The sequence below is a fragment of the Tenrec ecaudatus genome, chromosome 10, assembly GCF_050624435.1.
Source record: "Tenrec ecaudatus isolate mTenEca1 chromosome 10, mTenEca1.hap1, whole genome shotgun sequence".
Classification (NCBI taxonomy): Eukaryota; Metazoa; Chordata; class Mammalia; order Afrosoricida; family Tenrecidae; genus Tenrec; species Tenrec ecaudatus.
In genome coordinates this window covers 123,374,105-123,401,420 of record NC_134539.1, presented here as the reverse complement: position 1 = coordinate 123,401,420, position 27,316 = coordinate 123,374,105, and the positions used below count along the sequence as shown (strand labels likewise).

The 27,316-nt window shown below is 39.9% G+C and overlaps 1 protein-coding gene across 5 annotated transcripts in view; it reads right to left on the bottom strand.

The window, feature by feature from the left end:
• The window catches only part of TRIM37 (tripartite motif containing 37), a 122,862-nt gene that overhangs the window by 65,932 nt on the left and 29,614 nt on the right, over nucleotides 1–27,316 (bottom strand). For all 5 annotated transcript variants that reach the window (XM_075561521.1, XM_075561519.1, XM_075561518.1 and 2 more), the window contains exons 6-12: nucleotides 26,848–26,970; nucleotides 25,488–25,611; nucleotides 22,016–22,083; nucleotides 20,726–20,850; nucleotides 14,722–14,772; nucleotides 13,535–13,616; nucleotides 849–925 (exon numbers count right to left, since the gene is read on the bottom strand). In XM_075561521.1, coding sequence (XP_075417636.1) covers nucleotides 849–925; nucleotides 13,535–13,616; nucleotides 14,722–14,772; nucleotides 20,726–20,850; nucleotides 22,016–22,083; nucleotides 25,488–25,611; nucleotides 26,848–26,970 — 650 coding nt within the window. The remainder of the gene's footprint in view (nucleotides 1–848; nucleotides 926–13,534; nucleotides 13,617–14,721; nucleotides 14,773–20,725; nucleotides 20,851–22,015; nucleotides 22,084–25,487; nucleotides 25,612–26,847; nucleotides 26,971–27,316) is intronic.

The following is a 27,316-nucleotide window of genomic DNA, read 5'->3' as shown; positions in this document are numbered from 1 at the left end:
TTCAAATAAAAAAGTTTCTGAAAAAAGAAGCTGTTTGGGAAGGAACACAATGTTGAAGAAGAAAGATCATTCTTTTACCTTCCTCAGACATAGGGTTATGATAGAGATATACTATCTATGTTGCTATTAAATATGAAAATTAATCCATGTACATTAGTCACATGGAACCTCAACTCCAATTTTCTATAACTAAAACCTTACATTTGAATATTCCGACTAAAATTTTTTTACTTATTTTATTTTTGTTTTTTTCCAACTAAAATTCTTGGTTGAACAGAATTAACTATCAAAACATACAACCTTACTTACCAGTTCTCATCACGTTGATTCTAAGTCATGGCAAACCCATGTGTTTCAGAAAGAACTGCCACCCGTAGGGTTTTCAAGGCTGTGATCTCTCAAAAACAGATCACACAGCAGTTCTTCTGATGTTCTCGAGTTCAAACCACCAACCTTTCAGTTAGTAGCAGCCTAATGCTAGATTATCTGCACCACCCCCTTTAGGAAAGTACTACTGGTTGCTTAAATTAAAAACAAAAAAAAAAAACCTTCAATGCCATCCTCAAATAACCCAAAATATCCCTTGTCAAATACAGTCTCATTACAAAGGTTGTTTATATTAATTATTTAAAAGGCTTCGTATTATTTTAAAGTCAACTATTTTAAAAATTTGAAATATCTCATTATTTCTAAATCAGAAAATATCTATATAACCCAGGCTACTCTATGCCATCACACTAGAGATTTATACAAAGGAACATTAAAACAGATATAACAACACAGCAATGACAAAAGTAATCACTAGACTCTTATGAAGGCATGTCTATAATTTAATTACGTTATCTTACTTGGACGTCTCAGGCAGGCCAGCTGAGAGTTCCAAAAAGACAGATAAGTAGTAGCCACGAACAACTCCATTTCCATCCTGTAAAATAAGAGGTACATAAATATATATTCCAGATCAATAAAAAGTTAAATGCAAAATCAAAAGCACAAAACCAAAAAAGATAGATTCATACTTAAATTATAAATCAAGAACGTCTAAACTTAAAAAGCAGTAAAGGATATTAAAAGACCAAAGAATTAAGATGCTAATAATTTTGAACTTTTCTATATTAAAAGTAAAAAACATGATAAACTACCAATAACTATGAAAAGGGCTAACAGTTTTAACTCAAACAAAATTCTTACAAACTACCTTTTAGAAAAGAGAAAAGCACAAAGGAAGCATGCTAATAAATATTCGATTTCACTAAATATCAGTGAGAAAAAAATAAGGTAAGACTAAAAAATGAGTAAGAAATATAAAGGTAAAACTTGCCGGTGAATGCAATTAAGTATCACTGCTTTCTGTTTAACATTTCAGGATTACATGGAAGATACTTTCTGGGGATTAAAAAGTTTAAATCCCTACTGCAGAATTGTTACAATTTTTTTTTAAGCAATTGCTCTTCTTCCAATTTCCACAGGACTCTCTCTACTCATACTTATTTTTAAATCACCTCAAGTATAACCACTTATTTAATATTTGTTCCCTTATTAGATTGTGACCACTGAAGTCAGTACACTATAATTCTATTCCAGGTCTCCTGAGATGTGACTGTAATATAGCACTTATTACTTCATTTCTAGTTCACTTTGCTCCAAATGGGCCAGAAGCAGCTTTCTTCAATGACTGATGTATAAGTGACCCAATAAATGCTAACAAACTAATGAAAGCAGTTCCCCCTTTACATCCCACTCTCTCTGCACCCTCCCGGTATCACCTCTCACCACTGGTCCTCAAGGGATCATCTGTCCTGGATTCCCGGTGTTTCCAGTTGCTATCTGTACCAGTGTACATCCTCTGGTCTAGCCAGATTTGTAACACAGAACTGGGATCATGATAGTGGGGTCGGGGGGTGAGGGAGTAGAAGCATTTAGGAACTAGAGGAAAGTTGTATGCTCCATCATTGCTACACTGCACCCTGACTGGCTCGTCTCCTCCCCAAGACCCTTCTGTAAGGGCATGTCCAGTTGCCTACAGGTGAGCTTTGGGTCCCCACTCCACATTCCCTTTCATTCACAATGATATGATTTTTTTGTTCTTTGGTGCCTGATAACTGATCTCTTCGACACCTCGTGATCGCACAGGCTGGTGTGCTTCTTCCATATGGGCTTTGTCGCTTCTGAGCTAGATGACTGCTTGTTTAGCTTCAAGTCTTTAAGACACTAGACCAGGGTCCTCAAACTTTTGAAACAGGAGACCAGTTCACTGTGCCTCAGACCCACTGGAGGGCTGGACTACAGTTTAAAAAATAACTATGAACAAATTCCTATGCACACTACACATATCTTATTTTGAAGTAAAAAACCAAATGGGGTGAAAACACCCTGCGGGCCAGATAAATGTCCTTGGCAGGCCGCATGTGGCCCAGGGGCCATAGTTTGAGGACCCCTGCCCTAGACGCTATCTCTTTTGATAGCCAGGCTCCATCAGCTTTCTTCACATTAGCTTGTGCACCCGCTTTGTCTTCAGCAATCGTGTCAGGAAGGTGAGCATCATGGAATGCCGGGTTATTAGAACAAAGTGTTCTTGCATTGAGGGAGTACTTGAGTGGAGGCCCAATGTCCATCTGCTACCTTAACACTAAACATATAATACATGCACATGAATCTATTTCCCCATTGTTATATATAAATATATTTACATATGTACATGCCTTTATTTAGATCACAATAAATGCCCTTTGCCTCCTAGCTCTTTCCTCTATTTCCTTTGACTTTCCTCTTGTCCCACTATCATGCTCAGTCTTCACACTTGATTCTTAACAGTAGCAAAAATACAGTTATGAAGTAGCAACAAAAATTATGTTATCGTTGGGGGAGGGTGGTTGGGGGAGGGTGGTCACTACAACATGAGGAAGTATATGAAAGGGTAGCAGCACTAGGAAGGTTGAGAACCACTGCTCTAAGGAGATCACAACGCAAATCTCTCCAATGCAATACGTTGTTTGATTTCTTGACTACCACTTCCATGAGCATTGGTTACAGAACAAAGTAAATGCAATCTTTTTTTTTTCAGCTCTTCTTTTTAATTTATTTATTTAAACAATTTATTGGGGCTGATACAATTCTTTTCACAGTTCATACATATACATACATCAATTGTATAAAGCACATCTGTACAGTCTTTGCCCTAATCATTTTTTTCTCTTTTCTTCTTTTACATTTTATTAGGGACTCAAACAACTCTTACCACAATCCATACATATACATACATCAATTGTATAAAGCACATCCATACATCCCCTGCCCCAATCATTCTCAAGGCATTTGCTCTCCACTTAAGCCCCTTGCATCAGGTCCTCTTCCCCCCCCCTCCCTCCCCATTCCCCCCTCCCTCATATGCCCTTGGTAATTTATACATCGTTATTTTGTCATATCTTGCCCTATCCGGAGTCTCCCTTCCCCCCTTCTCTGCTGTCCCTCTCCCAGGGAAGAGGTCACATGTGGATCCTTGTAATCAGTTCCCCCTTTCCAACCCACTCACCCTCCACTCTCCCAGCATCGTCCCTCACACCCTTGGTCCTGAAGGTATCATCCGCCCTGGATTCCCTGTACCTCCAACCCTCATATGTACCAGTGTACAGCCTCTGTCCTATCCAGCCCTGCAAGGTAGAATTCGGATCATGGTAGTTGGGGGGAGGAAGCATCCAGGATCTGGGGGAAAGCTGTGTTCTTCATCGATACAACCTCACACCCTAATTAACCCATCTCCTCTCCTAAATCCCTCTATGAGGGGATCTCCATTGGCCGACACTTGGGCCTTGGGTCTCCACTCTGCACTTCCCCCTTCATTTAATATGATATATATATACATATACACATACATATATATATACACATACATACACACACTTATATCTTTTTTTTTTTTTTTGCATGATGCCTTATACCTGGTCCCTTGGGCACCTCGTGATCGCACTGGCCGGTGTGCTTCTTCCATGTGGGCTTATTTGCTTCTGAGCTAGATGGCCGCTTGTTCACCTTCAAGCCTTTAAGACCCCAGACACTATCTCTTTTGATAGCCGGGCACCATCAGCTTTCTTCACCACATTTGCTTATGCACCCATTTGTCTTCAGCGATCCTATCATGGAGGTGTGCAGTCAATGATATGATTTTTTGTTCATTGATGCCTGGTAACTGATCCCTTTGGGACCACTCGATCACACAGGCTGGTGTGTTCTTCCATGTGGACTTTGTTGCTTCTGAGCTAGATGGCCGCTTGTTTATCTTCAAGCCTTTAAGACCCCAGTCACTATCTCTTTTGATAGCCGGGCACCATCAGCTTTCTTCACCACATTTACTTGTTCACCCACTTTGGCTTCAGCCGTTGTGTCGGGAGAGTGAGCATCATAGAGTTCCAATTTAATAAAAGAAGGTATTCATGCATTGAGGGAGTGTTTGAGTAGAGGCCCAAGGTCCTTCCGCCACCTTAATACTTGACCTATAAATATAGACACATAGATCTATTTCCCCATCCTCCTATATATATTTGCATGTACATGTCTTTGTCTAGACCTCCATGAATGCCCTTTGACTCCTAGCTCTTTCCTCCATCTCCCTTGACATTCCTCCTGCCCTACTACCACGCTTCATCGCCACCTGGGCTAGAGTATACCTCTTCTCTAAGCAACCTTACCCTTGATCATTTCCCACCAGGCCTGCCACTCCCCCTTCTCTACCATTTGGGGTCCCATGTTTTTCCCTTGTCCCTGGGTTTGTTAACACCACTTCCTTACCCCCCTACCCCCCCACCCCAAGTCCCCCCGGAACTGTCGGTCCCGTTGTTTTTCCTCCAGATAGTTCATCCAGCCTGTCCTATTCAGACAGACCTGTGGAGTCACTAACATGCATGAAAACTAGACAGAGGAAAACAAAGCAACAGTATACAACCAGACAACAAAACAAACCACTGACAAAGAACAGAACGAAACAGTTCACAAGAGAAAAGCTTGTAGTTAGTTCAGGGATTGTTTGCTGGCCCTTAGGAGTGTTTTCTAGTCCAGTCTGTTGGGGCACCACGCCCTGGCCCCAAAGTCCACTTTCAGCATTCCCTGGGGACCTTGCCACTCCATTCCCTTGCTGTTCCGCTGCACTCCCCCAGTGATTTGCCTCGGTGTGGTGGGATCAGGTCAGGTGCAATTCCCACACTGTGTCTCCGGTGCTGTCCCCTGTATCGCCCTTAGTCACTGAGGGGCATCATGTCTCATAGTAGGGCCAGCCATGTTGTTCTCTCTGTGGACTGGCTGCTCTACTCAGGAACATCATCACCACGGCCTGGTGGGCCAGGCTGTGCTCCACTCTCTCCTCCTGCCCCTTCATCTGCTCCCGTGTACTCTGATCAAATATGTCCATCTCCCATAGCTGCAGAGTCAATGTCGTCCTTTGGAACAAATTCTTTTTGGGGGAGGGGCAGGAATCCACTTAATTTATGGTTCTGGGGCCAGCCTCCCAGACCTCTCCACCGGTTCCCTCCTCCACGCCGGGATATGGCATTCACACCTTGCAACACTGGGTTGAAGTCTGGTCCCACTTTCCCTGTGGAGATATAAACAATACCCTCCCCTTGGGTGGATTAATGCCCCATGACCCCACTACCCTTTTCTTCCTTGTATTCATCCTTTTGTTTTCCTTTCCCCACCTCCTCCACCGTTGTCTACCATGTACATCCCTGGTTTTGGTCTGGTCTCTTCCATACTACACCGTCTTCACCCCTAAAATGTTTGTATACAGTAGCTTTTTTCCCTATGCCACTTTTGCTTTAAAAAAAAAATTTTTTTTTAATTCTTACTTCAGCGGACTCATGTTGTACTTGTCCTTTTGTGCCTGACTTACTTCGCTTAGCATGATTTCCTCCAGTTCTTCCCATGCCGCTATGTGCCTCATACGTTCATCACTGCTTTTTAGTGATGCGTACTATTCCATTGTATGTATATACCACAGTTTTTTAATCCAATCGTCAGTTGATGGAAATTTGAGTTGCTTCCAACTCCTTGCAATTGTGAACTGTGCCGCAATGAACATTGGAGCACAAATGTCTGGTCTTGGTTTGTTTCTTGCCTCTTCTGGGTATATGCCCAGTAGGGGGATTGCTGGGTCATATGGTAACTCTATTTCCATCTGTTTTAGGAATCGCCAGATTGATTTCCATAGTGGCTCTACGTACTTACAGTCCCACCAGCAGTAGATGAGAGTTCCTGTCTCCCCACAGCCCCTCCAAAACTTGTTGCTTTCTGATTTTTTGAATTGGGCTACCTTTGAGGGTGTCAGGTGGTACCTCATTGTTGTTTTAATTTGCATTTCTCTTATGGCTAAAGATCGGGAACATTTTCTCATATGTTTGTTGGCCATTCGGATTTCTGCCCCTGTGAAACTTCTGTTCAAGTCCTTTGCCCACCTTTCAAGTGGGCTATTGGTTTTTTTCTTTTTGGAAGCTAGCAGAGTACTGTAGATTTTAGTAATAAGGCCTTTGTCTGATGTGTCATTGCTAAAGATGTTTTCCCAGTCTGTGGACTCTCTTATTACTCTCTTGGTGAATTCTTTAGATGTACACAAGTGTTTTATCTTCAGTATATCCCATTTGTCGATTTGTGCCTCCTCTGTGTTTGTGTCCTTCCCTATTTCTGATAGCCTGTGTATTCCCTGCGCCAAAGTTCTCAAGTTGGTCCCAATTCCCTCATTGATGGCCCTAATAGTTTGGGGTTTAACTTCAAGGTCTGTGATCCACCTTGAGTTTATTCTTGTGCATGGAGTGAGATAAGGGTCTTGCTTCATTTTTCTGCATGTTGATATCCATTTTTTCCAGCACCACTTGTTAAAGAGGGCATCTGCTTCCCATTTGATCTTATTGGGGCCCTTGTCAAAGATCAGCTGTGTGTATGCTGATGCTTTTATTTCTGGGTTTTCAGTTCTTTTCCATTGGTCTGAGTATCTGTCATTGTACCAATACCATGCAGTTTTGAGAACTGTGGCTGCATAGTATGCGCCAAAGTCAGGTAAAGCAAGCCCTCCCACGGTGTCCTTCTTCTTGAGGAGTTCTCTGCTAATTCTGAGCTTTTTCCCTCTCCATATGAAGTTGGTAATCAGTTTTTCCATTTCTTTGAAGAAAGATGATGGTAATTGTATCGGGATAGCATTAAACTTATATAGTGCCTTTGGCAGAACTGACATCTGAACTATATTAAGTCTCCCAATCCAAGAGCATGGAATATTCTTCCATTTATTGAGGTCGCTCTTGGTTTCTTGTAATAGTGTTCTATAGTTTTCCCTATATAGATCTTTTGTTTTTTCAGTCAAGTGTATGCCTAGATATTTCAGTTTGTGTTTGGCTATTGTGAAGGGTACCACCTTTTTGATCTCTTCTTCTGTGGTCTTATCCGATGTGTATAACAGTCCGATGGACTTCTGTTTGTTGATCTTGTATCCTGCCACTCTGCCAAACTCTTCTATTGCTTCCAGTACTCCCCCTGTGGAACTTTTGGGATTTTCCATATATAAAATCATATAATCTGCAAATAACGATAGTTTCACCTCTTCCTTCCCCAGACGAATACCTTCGATGTCACTTCTTTGCCTTATGCTGTTAGCTAAAACCTCCAGCACGATATTAAATAGGAGTGGAGGCAAGGGGCATCCTTGTCTGGTTCCCTTTTTCAGTGGGATTGTGTTAGTCTTTTCTCCATTGACTATGACTTTGGCTGTTGGTTTTTCATATATAGCTTGTATTGTCTTGAGGAACTTTCCTTCCATTCCTATTTTCGCTAGTGTCTTAAACAGGAATTGGTGTTGGATGTTGTCGAATGCTTTTTCTGCGTCTATTGATATTATCATGTGATTCTTATACTTTTTCATGTCAATGTGACGAATAATACTAATGGTCTTTCGTATGTTGAACCATCCCTGCATCCCTGGTATGAATCCCACTTGGTCATGGTGAATTATTTGTTTTATATACTTTTGTATTCTGTTGGCTAGTATTTTGTTAAGGATTTTTGCATCAATGTTCATTAGGGATATCGGTCTGTAGTTCTCGATTCTTGTGGGATCCTTGCCTGGTTTGGGTATCAGAGTTATACTAGCTTCATAGAAGGAGTTTGGGAGTTTGCCATCTTTTTCTATGTTCTGGAAAAGTTTGTGAAGGATTGGTATTAGTTCTTCCCTGAATGCTTGGTAGAATTCTCCAGTGTATCCATCTGGTCCAGGGGATTTTTTTGTTGGTAATCCCTTGATAACCTTTTCTATTTCTTCTATTGCGATGGGTCTGTTGAGATTCTTGATGTCCACCAAGGATAGTCTAGGGAGGGATTGTTTTTCCAGGAATTTGTCCATGTCTTCCAAATTGTTGAATTCATTGGAGTACAATCCTTCATAGTATTGTGTAACTATCCTTTTGATTTCATTAGGGTCTGTTGTAATGACCCCTCTTTCATCCCTTATTCTTGCTATTGAGATTTGTTCCCTCCTTTCTTTGGTTAGGTTTGCCAATGGTCTATCGATCCTGTTTATCTTTTCAAAGAACCAACTTTTAGCGATATTAATTTTTTCCATAGTTTTTTTATTTTCCCTCTCCTGAATCTCAGCCCTGATTTTTATAATTTCTTTTCTTTTGCTATTAGTAGGGTTGTCCTGCTGACTCAGCTCTAGTTTTTGTAAATTTTGTGTCAGCGTATCCGTCATGAGTCTCTCTTCCTTTCTCAGGTGTGCTTGTATTGCTATGAACCTTCCTCTGATGACTGCCTTTGCTGTGTCCCATAAGTTTTGGTACGTCGTGTGCTCATTTTCGTTGGTTTCGAGAAATTTCCTGATTTCATCTCGGATCTGCACCAGTATGCACTCCTTTTGCGGTAGAGAGTTATTCATCCTCCAATTATTTGCTCTTATTTTCTTTGTCTTCCTTTTGTTGATTTCCAGTCTTATGGCACAGTGGTCAGAGAGAGAGGTCTGTATTATTTCAATGTGCTTAAATTTATGTAGATTTGCCTTATGCCCCAGCATGTGGTCTATCTTCGAATATGTGCCATGAGGACTTGAAAAGAATGTGAAATTTTTTGTATTTGGATGAAAAGCTCTGTAAATATCTATTAGGTCAAATTGTCTAATTGTGGAGTTTAGCTCTCTAGTCTCCTTGTTGAGTTTCTTTCCCTGTGATCTATCTTTCTCAGTGAGTGGTGTGTTGAAGTCACCCACTATAATTGTCGAGTCTGTGATTTCTTTCTTCATCTTTTGGAGTGTTTGGTTCACGTATTGAGCTGGTCTCTCATTCGGGGAATATATGTTTACAATGCTTAGTGGTTCATTGTCTATCATTCCCTTGAGCATTATATAGTGTCCCTCCTTATCTCTTTTTATGGTTTGCACTTTGAGGTCAATTTTATCCGAGATAAGGATTGCAACCCCTGCTTTTTTTGTGTTGCTGTTTGCTTGGTAGGTCCTTCTCCAGCCTTTGATTCTCAGCCTATTTTTGTCTGTAGCCTTGAGGTGTGTCTCCTGTAGGCAGCAAATTGATGGGTTGTGTTTTCTAAGCCATTCTGCTAGTCTCAGTCTTTTAATGCCTGAGTTCAGGCCATTGATATTCAGGGTTATTATCTCCATGTGCGGACTCTGTGATGCCATTTTATACTTTTTGTGTTGGGAGTTTTCCTACTTTCCTTTCTCATTAGTGTGTGTTTTGTGTGTGTATCATTCTTGACTTCTTTCCATCCTTAAGCCATTGCTATCTTGGGGTCTGTTTTCTCTTTGTTGTGCTCTGGGTGAGGTTGTTCTATGTGCTGGTGTCTTATTTGTGCTTGGTGAGTGTTGTTCTTCTGCCCATACTGAGTCTGCGAGGATCTTTTGTAATGCTGGGTTTGTTGTAACGTATTTTTTGAGTTTTTCCTTGTCTGGGAAGACTTTTACTTCTCCATCGATCTTGATCGATAATTTGGCTGGGTAGAGTATTCTTGGATTTGCGTTGTTTTCTTTCAATTTTTGGAATATGTTACTCCACTCTCTCCTTTTTTTCATAGTTTCTGCTGATAGGTCTGAGCATATCCTTATGTGGGAACCTTTATATGTGATTGCTTGCTTTTCCCTAGCTGCTCTCATGATTTTCTCCTTTTCCTCAAAGTTGGATAGTGTAACTATTATGTGCCTTGGTGATTTCTTCTTGGGGTCCCGTCGTGCTGGTGTTCTTTCAGCCTCCTGGATGGTTGCTTGGTTTTCATTCATTAGGCTGGGGAAGTTTTCCTCCAAGAATTCTCTCGCTATTGTTGCAGATGACTTCTTTGTTGTGTCTTCCTCCGGTAGGCCAATAATTCTAATGTTGTTCCGCTTCATAGCATCAGACATAGCTCTTAGGTTTTCTTCGGCTTCTCTGATGCTCTTATTAGATTTTTGTTCACGTTTATTAAAGTCTGCTTGGCTGTCCTCCACGCCACTGATGCGGTTCTCTGATTCCTCCAATCGATTCTCAAGGAACATGATTCTGCTATTGTTTTTCGTTACCTGCTCCTCAAGCTCCTGTATTTTCCTTTGGTATATGTCTTTTATCTCCTCTATCATTTCATCCTTTTTCTGTAGTGTTTCCCTCATATTCTGCATCGCTCCAAGCACCATTCTGAGGGCTTCTTTGTATGGCATCTCAATGTCTGCTTCTTCTATGTATGTTGTTATGTTCAGGACATCTTCTTCCTTTGCCTTTTGTTTCTCCTGTTTTTTCGTTGAGGTCGTTGGGGGTGATGGCTGTTTGCGTTGAGTTGTTTTTGAGGGACCAGGTGCCATTTTCTAGTCTCTCTCTGGAAGACTTATAGGAATTCTTCGATCTGCCTACAGCTGATTTTGCTATGGGATTAACCTACCACTTTATCTTCCTGTGGCTTCCCTATTAGGGGAGTGCCCCAGATGGCAGATCGACTGCCTGCACCAGTGTTGCAGAGGCTGGGCTGAAGTTCCCGCTATTGGTTTGAATATTGATAAGTGTTGGCTGAGCTGCCTTATGTCCCCAGGTACACAGGCAGGAACTCCCTGGTGAGAAGTCTGAGGAGTATCCCCTGGAGAGCAAGCAGGCCTTACCCTAGCCTTGGGCTATCTATGCAGGGTGGAGCTCACCTAGCTGGGTGTGACCCAGGCGCAAATGCCCTAGGGCAATGGGAGTGCCCCATAAGTCCGCAAAGGAGTGTGAGAGAGCAGGGCAGGAACAAGGGGGGTGAGAAAAATAAAAAAGTGAGACTAGACGGTGCAGGGGTACAGGGAAGCGAGGGAAGCAAAAGAAACTATGTAGCTGAGTCCCACTCCCTGCCTGTGGATTTACAAGGGCTCACTCCCTGCCCCAAGCTCCAGCGGTAGTTCGCAGCTGAGCCCCAAGAAGGGTCGCAAGAAAACTGCTGAGCCGCCCCCAGAGAAATGGGGGGACAGAGAACAGAGATGTTAACAGACGCCGCCGTGTAGCTGAAGCTTGATCCCTGCCTATGGAGCTGTGGGGGTTTGGGTTTATTCCCTGCTCAGACCACGCGGCGCGGCTGCGGCTGCGGCTGTGCCTTGAAAAAGCCCCTGCGCAGCCCTCCAAGGCTGTGTGGGAATATAAAGCAGAGACGCAAACAGAAGCAACAATGTAGATGAACCCCGATCCCTGCCGGTGGAGCCGCAAGAGTCCTGTTCCTGCCCTGAGGCAGGTAGAGGAAAACTGTGGCTGTGCTGAGACCAAGCCCTGCTACAGGCTCCAAATGGTCCCGGCTTGGGCAGATCCGGCAACTGGACTAGGGTCCAGCCCCAGCCGGCTCCCACTGAGGTAAGCCAAAAGCCCCCAGCCCCTCAAAACCCCGTGTATCTGTGCCTACTTATCTTTATGATGCACCTCCTGCGATCCAGTGGCATTGAATTTCACTCTGAGCAACTCTCCTGGGCTGGATTCTGCGGAGTCCCTCTGGTGTGTGTCACTCCGTCGCCATCTTCCCGGAAGTCCTCGTAAATGCAATCTTTTACAAGTTCATTATTTCTCCATTTATCATGCTGTTGCTTACTGGTCGCATCGCCAGAATGTTTGTTTAATTTATGTTGAGGTGTAAGTCATATGGAAGACTAGTCTCTGATCTTCACCAGGATATGCTTCAAGATTTTTCTTCACTTTCAGCAAGACGATGTCATCTGAATGTCAGATTCTATTAATGAGCCTTCCTAAGTCCTGATGCTGCGTTGTTCTTAACATAGTCTCGCTTCTCTGATGATGTGCTCAGCATGTAGATGGAATATGTACAACCTTGATGCATTGCTCTTTCTGATTTCAAACCATGCAGTAGTCTCTTGTTCCGTTTGAACAACTGTCTCTTAGTCTCTGTCCAGATTCCAAATGAGCACAATTATGTATTCTGGAATTTCCATGCTTCACAATGTTATCATTGTTTTTGATGACCCACCCAGTTAAATGTTGTAGCACAGTCAGTAACATACCGGTAAACATTAGTTAATATGACTTAACTGTACATATGAAGAATGTTGAAGTGACAAACATTTTGTTATATACACATTTACTACAATTTAAAATAAGGAAAAGAGAAATGCAGAGTAACATTCATACCAAAAAAAACCAAAACCCTAAACTAAACTCATTATCATTAAGTATGTACTGACTCACAGCAACTCTATAGAGTAGAACTGGGAGTAGACTTTCTCCCACAGAGCTGGTTGGTGGTTTCAAACTTGGGAAATGTGTAAAATGAGGCCGCCCCCCCATTTTGTCTGAGAGAGTAAGAATCATGGCAGAAGGGCTCCTACATACAATTAAAACATAAATAAATCTACAGACTCATAAAAATATATATGTATATATGTGTATATACATATTTAAAATCTATTTACCTTCAGAGATTAGTAAGAAAACCTGGCAAATAAAAGACTCATGCGCTTATTTTGCCTCTCCTATTTGAACAGTGAGAAGCAAATAATAGGTGAAAGACAATATCTCCTTATAAAAGTATTCCAACTAATATTTGAAAAGGAATTGACAAAAAGGTAATTACCCATATGATACAATTCCCAAGGAATTAACAGATCTAAGCAATGGACATCATTATCTGCTAATATCACATAAAGTGGGGCAACCTTACATGCTTACATTCTTACCATAGGCATCTAATCCATATATCAAATCATGTCACTTGTTCAAAGAGGCCAATTTTCAGGAAAGACAGGTACAATAAACATTTGGAAATGCACAATGAATCTGCAGTCAACATACACTGGTTGTAGATGGCTTTCTGTATCTATGTATTTTTAATGTTAATAATAACTTTAATTATTTCTTTTAATTCTAAAATTCAGAGATAAAACTCAGTGAGATGTAGGGTTCATACTATTCATATTTAGCTTATTTTTTTCTGTAGATGTAGTAACATAACTATTTAAAAACAAAACATAAAATTGTTATCATACCACTCAAAAGTGAACTTTTGTGCTCCAGAACCCAGAAAATTAAGATCCTGGTGTCCAAACTTATGAGAAATACGAAAAACTTACTGGGTAAACTTTTAATCTCCAGCAAAGTCCTGACACTTGGAGAGGGGGACTGTAAACAGGATCTGCTCTCTGGCGCAAAGTGCTGAAGACAAAGAGAACCAATCAAATCCCAAGAGCAAAACTACACTGGAAAGAGAAAAACTGAAACCCACCACTTAACTTACGTTATACACTTATACATATTTATTGTTATATGCTATACCTGACAGTTAACTGAAGGTGATAGAGTAACTCAAAGCTCCACTGTGTATGTTTAGAAATACTTATTTCTGAAATAGGCAAAATTAATGACACTGAAAGATTCAGCAATACCTTTTCAAATTTCATGGTGCAAGGGACACAAACACCTCAAAATTGGCACAATTAAGGGAAAAGGAAACAAGAGTATCCTGAGTTTAGTTACTGCTTCACCAGCCATTCAACTACTAAAACCGAAACAGACACAGACACATAGACAGTATGTTACTTCAATAGACACTGAATCATAATTATCCTTTTGTAATATGGAAAAGCAAGAACATATGATAAGCCTAAATAATGTTGAGAAAATCTTAATGGTATTTTAAATATAAAATTAAATCATAAAGGAAAAAGAATCAGGGAATGTGTAGGTTCTGGAAGTTTGATTTTGTTTGAATGATTGGTTTTACCTACTTGGAAGTTCTCTTTCCAAGGCAAGACCCTGTATTTCTCATTTCTAATGGCCATTTCCAAGCTAGTCCTACAGGCAATTCCCTTAGGACCTTTGTCATTTAAGATGTTTGCTGATAATATTAGAGAAAAAAATCCAGTAAAGGCTAACAACATTAAAATACATGTACAAAACTCACAAATTCCTTTCCATAGTGGTCACTCAGGCACTCACACTTGAGCTCAGATAAAAGGACCCTAGGGGCGTTTTTCCTAGACTATTTCTAGGAAAGCTCGGAGACCTTCTATCATCCCATTCCCTTTCCTCAGTCTCCAAAGACCTAAGGGGTCTTCTTTAAAATGGCTGCTTTCGTCCAATCAAGGAAGTAATCAGTACGAAAGATACACTGCTAGCTAAACAAATGTCTTCTGTGTTTCTAATAGGAAATTCGATTCTTCTGCGAATACTAAATGACGCCAGTCACCAGTTCCTATCCTACCCAGGAATCACTCCCTTCTGCATACACAAAAAAGCAATACTTTTCAAAAAGGCTTACCTGAAATTCTCTAAAACAAAAGTAGCTGAATCATAAGATGGCACTAATTCACTAGAATAAAACAAAACCCCCAAAATTAGTTAGCCAATTTAGGTTAAAAACAAAGCAAATCTCAGTAATATCTTTAAAATATTACTAAAATCTCTAAAAACATTTTGAAATCCCGATTGAATACAATACCACATCAAATAATTCATAAAACCATAAAAATCTGACAGCACATTTGCAATTAAATTGGAGATATAGTTTTACAACCTTTTGTAAAATAATTATGCTCAAAGAGTAAATCAGGTAAATATTCAAATAAGTATGTGTGTACAACACTGAAAAAGATTAACCACACAATATATCCTTTGCAAGGTTAATGGTCAGTAATATTGCACCAAACCAGCAGCTGCTGCAATTGTCTCAACTGCTTCTCATCCCCAAATATAGAGATCTCCTAAAAGTTTGAAGCATCTGGAAAACAATAGGAAAACAAAATGACCAGATATGTGCACTGATTTCTACAACTAATAAGGGTGATGTAGTATTATTAGCTAGTAGAGACCCTTTCTGTTTTGATGTATGGACATAGATAGCAACGAAAATTGGAAGAGGCTGGAGCAGGTCGCCTGCTGGCAAAGTTTCCTCAAAGGAATGGAAAGATCAAGCAACTGCTCCGGAAACCAACATGTGCCATCAAGCCAAGTCCCATACAAAAGAGTAAAACTGCCCCATTATGTTTTCAAGGCCTGTGCAACTTTCTCCCACACAGCAACTGGCGTGTTTAAACTGCTAACCTACTGGCTAACAAACGGTGCTTCACGACTGTGGCACAAACCCTATTTACAGAGAACGTCTGATGGAACCACAGTTCGAACCCACCCAGTAGTCTTGCCACCACCAAAATGGGTTCTAAATTCAAATACAAAAGGGACACCTGGTGTGGTCTTGTACATTTTGGCTAGTTTTTCACAAATTTCTTAGGCACTGACACTTTCCCAGGGTAAAGGACATCAATGACCATTTGCTTCCGCTGCAGTAGTCAGTTGGTCATGAACTTCCTGGTCCAGATACTGTGTCATTCATGATGGCGGAGGACACTCAAGAAACCACAGATGAGAAGAAAAACAATCTATTTAAAGATTTTCAGCCTAAGAAAGCCAATGGGATGCTTTTACTTGTCCTACAGGTTCACTAAGAGTAGGGAGTGACTCAAAGACACAGTTGCTATTGGCTTTTAATGGGAAGCGTCATGGATACTGGTAAACATTGTACAATACACTTCTCAACAAAGAGGTGCTGTTGTTGTTAGGTGCTGTTGATAGTGACCTTGGTACAACAGAGTCAAACAATGTCCAGTCCTGTGCCTTTCTTATAACGGCGGCGATGTTTGAGTCCACTGTTGCAGCTGCTGTGTCAATCTCTCTCCTTGAGGGGCTTTACCAGTATGATGTCCTTTTACAGGAACTGGTCTCTCCTGACTATATGTCCAGCGTATACAAGGCAAAGTCCCATCATTCTTGCTTTTAAAGGAAAATTCAGGCCATACTTTCTCCTAGACTAGTTAGTTTGTTCTTCTGGCAGTCATGGTATTAGCAATACTCTTCTCCAATCCTATAATTCAAATACATCAATTCTTTCATAGCGTTCATTATTCACTGTCCAACGTTCATGTACACAAGAGGCAATTTTTAAAATGCCCTGCCAGAGGCAGATAGATCTATAGAAACAGTAAATGGATTGATAATTGCCCAGGGGAGAATAGGGGGAAATGGGGAGTTAATGAGTTCGAGAAGAAAATGTTCTGAAACTAGTGATGATTGTACAAATCTTAAAATGAATGATTAAACTGTATTAACTATTTTTTTTAAAAGCATGAGAAATCATCTAAGGTGTAACTATTGGTCTCTCCCCATCTGAAGCAAATAGTGAAGAAATTCAAAGACACATGGAAATAATTAGTTTAAAAGGCCAAGAGAACATCAGTCTCCATGACCCTGAGACCAAAAGAAATGGATGGTCACCAACTACCACTTCCAACTGCTCGGAAAAGGATCACAGTACACGGCCCTATATAGAATGAAAGAAAAACGTGGAACAAAACTCAAAATCGTAAAAAAGATCAGACCAACTTTTCAGACATTGAGCACTTGAGGAATACTAGGTTCTCTGTTGGGCTGCTAAACTTGGGGCCAGCAGTTTGAAACTACCAACTGGAATAAGAAGGATTTCCGTTTCCAAGAGCTGTACTCTTAGAGGCCCACAAAGGCAATTCTCCTCTGTGCTAGAGGGGCGCTATGAGTCAGAGTTCAGTACATGGTACTGAGCTATTGGTCAGAGAGACTGGTGAAATGCTACAGACTACAGCCTTTAGTCACTCTTCAGATCTGAAAATAAATTCATCCTCATGGCTCAATATTCAGACCAAAAATAGGCAGGTCTATAATTCACACCGAGCTCACTGCCACTGAGATTTTGAGTCATGGAAATCTGTGGAAATTTTGCCCCTGTGAGTTCCAGAAGCTGTGGATTTTTAGAGAAAAAAAAAACTCATTTTTCTCCCAAAGAGTGACTGGTACGTTTGAAACACTGACCTTGCAATTAACAACCCAATGTGCAAGTGCAGAAGGAACGGAAACAGGAAACAGAGGAGAGGTGGGTCTTAAGTGATGCTACATTGTGGGGGGTTGCTTCAGTAACAAGAAGCAAAATGGATGACTTGTGGAATGGAAAATTAATCTGTTCTGTAAACCTTCACCCAATTAACAATTCAAAGTTTAAAAAGAAAAGAAAAAGACCAAAAGCAAAACAAGAAAACAGCCTGGCTTGGGTCAGGCGCAATTTAGCCCTCAAAGTGACATCTTTGCTCTTGGAACAACACAGCCTAAAATGGCAACAATCCTACAGCTGAGAAATCCTAGCCAAAACCACACTAGGTAAATGAATGCCTATAGTCATTATATGGCATAACGTAACAGAAAACTGGCAGCGAGCCATGTAAGCATTTTGAAAACAAAGGCTATTTCCTAAATATACCACAGGGTCTTCCTCAACATGCCAGAAAAGTCATCTCTAACGTGTAAGATGGACTGAAGCTTGCCACAAGGAATCACCCACAAAATAACTTGAAATTAAAAACTACATATGCCCAGCTACACTCCGAAATTTAATTTCAAAATGAACTCAATGTGGTCCAACAATTGATTTTCTAAAGGGTCATGAGTGATTCTTATAGCCAATTTTTTATTTGATGATTCCTTCATTTATCTACTAATTTTTTCTTTTAAAAATCATTTTATTGGGGGCTCATACAACTCTTATCACAATCCATACATACATCCATTGTCTCAAGCTTATTTGTACATCTGTTGCCATCATCATTCTCAAAACATTTTCTTTCTACTTGAGCCCTTGGTATTAGCTCATTTTTCCCCTCCCTCCCCGCCCCATCTCCCTCAAAAAACCTTGACAATTTATACATTCTTATTTTCATGTCTTATACTGTCCAACATCTCCCTTCACCCACTTTTCTGTTGTCTGTCCCCCTGAGAGTGGGTTACATGTCGATCATTGTGAACAGTTCCCTCTTTCTACCCCACCTTCCCCTTACCCTCCTGGTATCACTACTCTCATTATTGGTCCTGAGGGGTTTGTCTGTCCTGGATTCCCCGCGTTTCCAGCTCTAATCTGTACCAGTGTACACATCCACTGGTCTAGCAGGATTTGTATAGAATTGCGATCATGATAGTGGAGGGGAGGAAGCATTTAAGAACTACAGGAAAGTTGTATGTTTCATCATTGCTACACTGCACCCTGACTGGCTTGTCTCCTCCCCAAGACCCTTCTGTAAGAGGATGTCCAGTTGCCTACAGATGGGCTTTGGGTCTCCACTCTACACTACACCTCATTGACAATGACATGATTTTTTGTTCTTTGATGCCTGATACCTGATACCATCAACACCTCATGAACACACAGGCTGGTGTGCGTCTTCCATGTGGGTCTTGTTGCTTCTCAGCTAGATGGCTGCTTATTTATCTTCAAGCCTTTAAGACCCCAAATGCTCTATCTTTTGATAGCCAGGCACCATCGGCTTTCTTCACTACGTTTACTGTGCACCCACTTTGTCTTCAGCAATTGTGTCAGGAAGGTGAGCCTCACAGAATGCCAGATTGTTAGAACAAAGTGTTCTTGTGTTGAGTACTTGAGTCGAGGCCCAATGTCCATCTGCTACCCTAATACTAAACCTATAAATATATGTACAAAGATCTATTTCCCCATCCTTATAAATATCTTTACATATGTACAAGCCTGTACATCAGCAGTTCTCAACTTGTGACTCATGACCCCTCTGGGGGTCAAACGACCCTTTCACAGGGTTGCCCGATTCATAACAGTAGCAAAATTACAGTAATGAAGTAGCAATGAAAATAATTTTGTGGTTAGGGGGTCACCACAACATGAGGAACTATATGAAAGGGTTGCCGCATTAGGAAGGTTGAGAACCACTGCTGTATTTAGTTAGAACTCTGAAAATGCCCTTTGCCTCCTACTTCTTTCCTTTAATTCCTTTTACTTTCCTCCTGTCCCACTATCATGCTCAGCCTTCATTTGGGTTTCAGTAATTCCTCTCAGTTACATTGCCCTTGATCAAGCCCTCCCAGGCTTCCTACACCCTCCTCACCATCAATTTTGGATCACTTGTTCCCTTGTCCTGGGCTGGTTGACACCCACTTCCTTTCCCCCGCCTCCCTTTCTCCCAGGTCCCCCCAGAACCCTCATTCCTATTATTTTCTCCTTCAGACTGTTTATCACACCTATCTCCTCTAGACAGACCTGCAGCATTAATAATATGCACAGAAAACATAACAGGGCAAAACAAAGCAACAAAAGAAAACAGCAACAACAACATAAAACCAATGACCAAAAAACAAACAAACCCAGTAAACAGTTCAAGGTCTGTTTGATGACTCTTAGGAGTGTTTTCCGGTCGAGTCTGATGGGGCACCAAGCCTTGGCCTCAAAGTGTGTTTTTGGTATTCCCTGGGGACTTCGATGCTCTGTTCCCCTTGCTGTTGCACACCTTTAGTGTTTTATTTTGGTGTATATAGGTGAATTTTAAAGTCACTGGTCTAACACCTCAGTGTAATTCTAAATATGCTTGAGGTAATAATAATCGAAATAGTTCAGACAAAAGTTTAAGATAGAAAACAAAAAGATGTCTTGGTTGCAACTGTATTCCCTTCCACTATTACTTAGGATCTCCAGTAACTTTATGCAACCATAAGATTTTTCTAGCACTTCATCAGTTTTCTGAGTTTTAGGTTTGGCCACATACTTGTAATACTCAGTTATAGTGTAACCAGATAAGCAAACCTAAAAATTAAGTAAAACACCAAACAGAAACTGATGAAACTGAACAGAATCATGCTATGAAATATAGAACATGGAAAAATAAGTGGCTCCAAATTTATCAGCCTCTCTTCTTACAGTAAAATGTGTACAAGTCAGCCAGGCTTTAAGAAATAAATAAAGCTCTGGTTCGGGACTAGTTTGCGGGAAGATGGCCAAACGCACCAAGAAGGTCGGGATCGTGGGCAAATATGGGACCCGTTACGGCACCTTCCTCAGGAATATGGTGAAGAAAATTGAAATCAGCCAACATGTCAAGTACACTTGCTCCTTCTGCGGCAAAACCAAGATGAAGAGATGCGCCATGGGCATCTGACACTGGGGTTCCTGCATGAGGACAGTGGCCGGTGGAGCCTGGACCTACAATACCACCTCTGCTGTCCCTCTGCTGTCCCAGTAAAGTCTCCATCAGAAGACTGAAGGAATTGAAAGACCAGTAGAAGCTCCACTATATGAAACCTCGCTGGCCTGTAATAAATGGGTTAATTTGCATAAAATGAATGAATAAATAAACAGAGATTTATACATCCTGAATAAATTTCACTAGATCATATCATTATAAGCATCTTAAAACTGCAGAGTTCAAAAAACAGAACCTGTTCCGTACCTGGTAAAGTCTGGCGGAACAGGAGTGGTAACAAAAGATGCCATGGGCTTTCGATGAACTTGCTGGAACATCATGAGGATCTCTGAACTTTTAGATATCAATTCACTCTTACTGCAAGACCGCAACTGTATGACCAAAAATTAATCATTCATATGAACCTCACCATTCTTAATAAAGAAAGTAGGAATCATTCTGGTTATATTACTAGTGGGGGAGGAGGTGAAAGAAAAATAAAGTAACTCTAAATGAAATTTAAAGTTAAGAATTATTAAGACCATAAATGTACTCTTCTCATTGTTAACAGTAAAATCACAATATAAGGGCATTTGTTTTTAATGAATGTTTCTTCACATATTAAGATACTCAAACTTTAAGCATCTGTAAGTATGTGTAGGATTCCTGGTGACTTAGTGGTTATGCACTGGGCTGCTAAGCACAAGGTCAAGACTGTGAAACTGCCACCACTCCGCGGAAGGAAGCAGAGGCTCTACGCCTGTAAAGAGTTATAGCCTCGGAAACCCACCGGCACAGTTCTACCCACTCAATCAACTGTAAAGGCAAAACACAAATATTTTCAGACATGAAGTCTCAAAGAATTTGTTCTGTTCTCATTCTAGAGGAACTACGTATCAAAATAAAAGATATATCCAAGAGAGTGGAAGCATGGAGAGTAAAAAACGAAGGAATACAACCCAAGAACTGTGTAAAGGGAATCCCTAGGACGACGATTAAGAAAGTGACCACAAAAAACACTGTGTATTTAAGAAATTTAAGAATTCCAAAATAGACAAAAAGCATTTGAATATACAAAATATTTATGTAACACACACACTTTACTTACGTGCTGTGTTCTGTGCTTCTTTAGCTCAGTCGGGAACATCAACTGCTGCAAGGTGCTTTGTTCTGTCCCTTGACTAACAGTTGTGTCTTAACTATCTATGAGAGTGCCTGCTAGGTATTTGGCACTCAGTAAAAATCTGCTTAATAAATAAAAATACTATATTTTGAGCTAAGGATCGATCACTATATAGTACAATTTCAATTTTTTATAGATCAACCGTTTGATGAGGTATAACCAGTAAAATGAATCCTATTTTTACAACGGTCTAAGCTGTATTTATGTAGTTCCACAACAAGATGGAAAAGGAAAAAAATCTTTAGAACCAGATGATTCCTTTTTCATAAAAATTCCCATCTACCTTATACACTTTTGGACAAAATGAACTTTAAAGGAAAACAAATAAATATGGATAAAGACCTTATTTCATTTTATATTTAATATGTTATCACCTGGTGCTCCACCTCCTGAAGTAAGGATTCCAACAGTTCTGTTTCCTGTGTGAGAGATGTCTTCTGACCTGTTTGGCAATAGCAAAACACCAACATGTAGGCTCTTTACTCATTTAAAAGTGCAATTAACTTTCACTGAACATAATCTACAAGGAATTTGCTTCAAGAAAACAAAAAGTTTCATTGTAGATATCCTAAAGAATTTCCAAGAACTTGAACAGGTTGAATCCAATATGTAGATGCTCTGAAAAGATGACTCCAAGGCCAACTTTCCCTACAGTTTTAGGGGGGGAATGCAATTTAGCGCTATCAAATGTTCACTGACATATATTTGGAAGCAAGAAATCTTTTCCTAGGTCCTTATGTTTTAAGAAACTATTTTTCTAAAGAAATAACTTGACAAGCTGGACAAATCAGACTTTTGGAGGAAGAGAAGGGAGGGTGAAAGAGCTGGACCACAACCTGTCTAGTCAGTTGGTCTTAATGTGGTGGCTTGTGAGCTACCTCTGTGCTGACAACGGTACCACAGGTGCTGTCTCAGACACCAGCAGCGCTGCCCATGCTGGGCAGGTTTGGGTGGTGCTTCCATACTAAAACAGACTAGAGAGCCTGCGATCTACTTCTGACAATTAGCCAAGGGCAACCCCATGGGTCCCAGTAGAACACTATTCAACACAGTGCGGGAAAAGGAGCCTCCTAGGCTGGAGAGCTCTCCAAATACACAGCAGCCACACCAACAAATTGTGAAGATAACACGAGACAGGGTGCCTTGAGAGGGCACGGACTCAAGGATAATTAAGCACAAGAAATGTTGAAACACTGGAAATGAGGGTAGCAGAAGTGATAAGGATTTGGAGTAGAATTTGATAGAGGGATATCTAAAAGATTGAACTTTTATGCTTCACACCACAACCAGAAGCTTTTGAGTATTGAAAGACATAATGACAAAGTTAATTATCATTGGAGATCTAAAATTATCAAAGGTAGCTCTACTACCATGATCTCATTCCACAGTCTTAGCGGGAGGCCATGAGACTGTGAGAAAACTACCCTGGACTTGATTTGAAAATCAGCGGTAGAACTGTAGTTAGTATGCAAGAAAGTCTGAAATTGTTGATAATACGAGTATGCTTATAATGAAGTCAGATTTCTGTTTAATGAAAAAGCTATCTAAGAAATCATGAATTACATTAGCTTCTCAGAGAAAAAGGCCCTCAAATTTCAAAAGTTCTAATACATACCACCTTCCAATACTCTCTATGGCTTCATGAACTTATAGAATTCTCAAACAGAATTAAGTCAAGAAAAAATAAGATCCAAAAAATTTTTTTAAATAAGATCATCTACATGTATGTCTGACTGTAGTTAAGAACCTTAAAAAACAGAATGATGTAAAATCATCTATTCAGTATATTAAATGCTGACAGTTTTTTTTCTAAATGTGCCATTGCACAGATGAACTGTAGGACCTAACTAAAAATTTTTCAAGACCATTTGATGCTGAATCTGTGAGCAAAACTGAAATTCAAATAGGATACATTCATAATATTAAAACCGTGAAATAATATGTAAATATCTAAGTTAAAAAATACCTGCATCCTATCAAAATAGTTAAAAATAAAGGTGATAAAGCAAAATTTTATTTACTTATTTCCTTTTTTTTTAATTTCTTTATTTTTATGCTCTCTCACAATAGCAAGAATCTGGAAAAAAACCCAAACGATGGCCGTCAATAGAAAGATTTAAAAAAAACAACTCTGGCATATACACATAATGGAATACTACACATCCCTAGAAAATAACATTGATACCATGAAACACCTCATGACATGGAGGGACCTGGAAATGATTCTGCTGGTCAAAGTTAGTCACACACAACAGGATAAATATTGTATGAAACCCCTACTGTAAGTATAAACACCAAGACAAAAGACAGCCATCTGTCCTCAAGTCATGTAATCTTCTAATCTGGTGCGTCCCAAGCAGTGAGGCAGGTGCCTCCCTAATTCTCATGATCCACATATCATCTCCTTATTTGTCTATCTTAAAAACCACTTCAACAGAGGAGGCTTCACCCCAGTTGAGGTCAGTTTCTCATGTTGGGGGAGGGGATAAAGCAGAATTTTAGACAGCACAAGGAATGGCTGGCTCTAAAGCCTTGGAAAATCAAGAAATCAAATTTAAAATTTTTTACTTACACTAGTTCATCTATTTCAGGTTACACTGTAATATACCACTAACTTCAACAAAACAAAACATTGACTACTAAGAGCACAGCTTATGCTCAAAGATTACACACACACAAATAAACTTCCATTAAATTTAGCATTCACCAGACCTTCCCTTAAATCCTGTGTTCAGACCTACTAGAAACTAAAGAATCAAAACCTAAATCTCTAAGAAAAACCAGGGAAGAGGGAGTAATTACACTAATATATACACTAATACTGCATATACTCTACTATAAGCCGAGTTTTTAGCAAATTTTTAATGCAGTTTTTGGGGTAAAATTAGGTGCCTCGACTGATACTCGAGTATATGTGGTACCACTTTGCCATCATAATGAAGATGAACCAGAAAGCAAAAAGAGAGTGATAGCAATTTACTTGGAATTGAAAGAAAGCACATTACCTCACAAATAGATCCATTAGGCATTAAGAATACTTACCAAAAAGGGTGCTGGTGTCACAATGGGTTAAGCATCTGGCAGCTTACCCCAAAATGGTTTTCCAAATGGCCAGGAAACCTTTTCTTTTCTTTTTAAGTCATTTTTATTAGGGGTTTGTACAACTCTTATTACAATCCATACATACATCCATTGTGTCAAGCACATTTGTACACCTGTTGCCATCATCCTCAAAACATTTTCTTACTACTTGAGCCCTTGGAATCAGCTCCTCATTGTATCCCCTCCCTGCCTCATGAACCCTTGATAATTTTTAAATTATTATTATTTTTCCATGTCTTGCACTGTCCGATGTCTCCCTTTACCTCATTTGTTGTACATCCCCCTGGGAGGGGATTATAGATAGGTCTTGGTGATCAGTTCCCATTTTCTCCCATCTTCCCCTTCCCCTCCTGGTATGGTTATTCTCAATATTGGTCCAGAGGAGTCCTGGATTCCCTGTGTTTCCAGCTCTTATCTGTACCCATGGACATGCTCTTGTCTAGCCAGATTTATAAAGGACCCCTTTTCTTTCTGATTGTTTCCACATATAGGTTAGACATTAGGCAAGGTTGTAACAAAATGTAGTTACCGTATGTACTCAAGTATTAGTCACCCCGAATATCAGCCCAGGCACCTAATTTTAAAACAAAAACTGCATTAAAAATGTGCTGGAAACTCGGCTTATACACGAGTAAATATGGTATATAGTGTCCCAAGATAGCTTCCAAACCTAACTACTGCTCATCCGACAGGCCTTGCGGGAAGCGTTGTGCATGCTGTACCCTAGCGGAGTACAACACTCACCCATTAGGGTTATAAGCTTGTTCTTCAGCTGCGTGTCCAACCGCGCAATCATCATCTCAACAGCATTCCGAATTTCCCGAACACGCTCATCTTTTGCATTTCTTACAGCTTCTACATTTCTTTCCTAAAAGATAAACAGATAAATAGTATTTTAAGAATGTATTAAACAGAAACTGACAATGCAACCATTATGATTATTCCCAAGTTAGATGACTTCATTTCCTCTTTTAAAAATTGTTGTTAAAAATTCTGAGCACTGAACTCAATCAGGGAAAAGGGTCTTAAAATAATTATTGTTACATAAAAGTAATTTACATGATGTTTTAACAGTTAACCAAAATGGTGTGCAATTATAAAATATCTTAGATAACATAATCACACTAAAGACATTATAAAAAATATTTTAGAACTATTTCACATCTTCAACAACCTTAAAGCAAAATTAAAAAAGAGAAACCAGTATTTGCCATAGTGTACAAAAGCTTTTCTCTTCAAAACTAAATCCCGTGAAGAAAATTGCATTGTGGAGACTCTCACTGCCATGCCACAGAAATAAAAGGCAGCCCTCCCTATACTACTATGATGCAAATGCATGCAGTGGGAATCTCAACCCTAGAATCTCTCCTTATGACAAACAAAAGATGACGAAGCCCAGAGAAAATAATAGGAAAAGGAGATGTTAAATGAAAACCAAAGACAACATCCAATTTGCAAATGGCTTATTGGAATTGATTTCCAAAAATATGAAACAAAGAAGACACCTGTTCTTAGCAATGGTCTATAATAACAGACTATATTCCAAAAGTATATTTATTGCATAACTGTTTCAAATTTATCACACATTCCAACAGAACTACTATAAATAATGGTTTCCTAGAAAACTCAGCAAAGCTATTTCACCTGTACAATATCTGAAAAGTAGTGTGATTAAATATTATTCTTTAAACTCTGTAGATAAATGGGTTTCAAGTTCCAATTCATGACTTGGGAAATAGTACATTTCCAGGCAGCACAAACTTTTCCAAAATGGGACAACCAGTGAATAACTTTGACTCTGTAAAACTCAGTATCTACTATATTCAGACGTCAGTTACTGACTTCGTAAGAAACAGCCTTATCTTTAGTTTGCAGATCCTCTAGTTCTGAGCTGACTCCACTGCTCCTCGAAGGGTCAAGGATTTGGGTACAAACTTCCCCAGTTAATATGAAGTTAGTAAGAGAGAGAAGGATAATAAATGGATACAATCAAATGCTCATATCTTGAAAATCTTGCCTTAACCATGATTTGGTTTATATAACAGAAAACGTTGTTATGTTATTACAGAATATAAAAGGGATGATCTTTTAGTAACAGTCTTACCACTTCTTGAACTAAGCTGATCAATTCCATGAGACGCCGACGAAGTTTGGCTACCTCTTCGTTCACTTTAGTGACATGCTGCTCATAAATTTCTGTCAAAGGTTTAAAGGTATGTCCACCATGCTGTTAAAAATAATCAGAATTACTTTAGAACATTTTCATATTCTATCTCTGAATTTATATTCCATGTGTAATACTGTAACACTAATAAACTGGTAAATAATTTAAAGTAAATTATACCTTTTTGGTTGCCATTATTTGTTAAAGTTTGTCCCATGTAGGAATCCCTTGAAAATGTTAGTAAGATCGTTTAACAAAACATTAACATTATCTGTAAATCTCCAATCATTACACAAAACCCAATTCTTGGTTGTGACTCAAGTCATCTGGCACGACCTCACCGGCCTATCGACTCCTTGCCAACACCAGCATTCTTGCATGTGCTTACGCTCCCTCATTCAAAAATGAC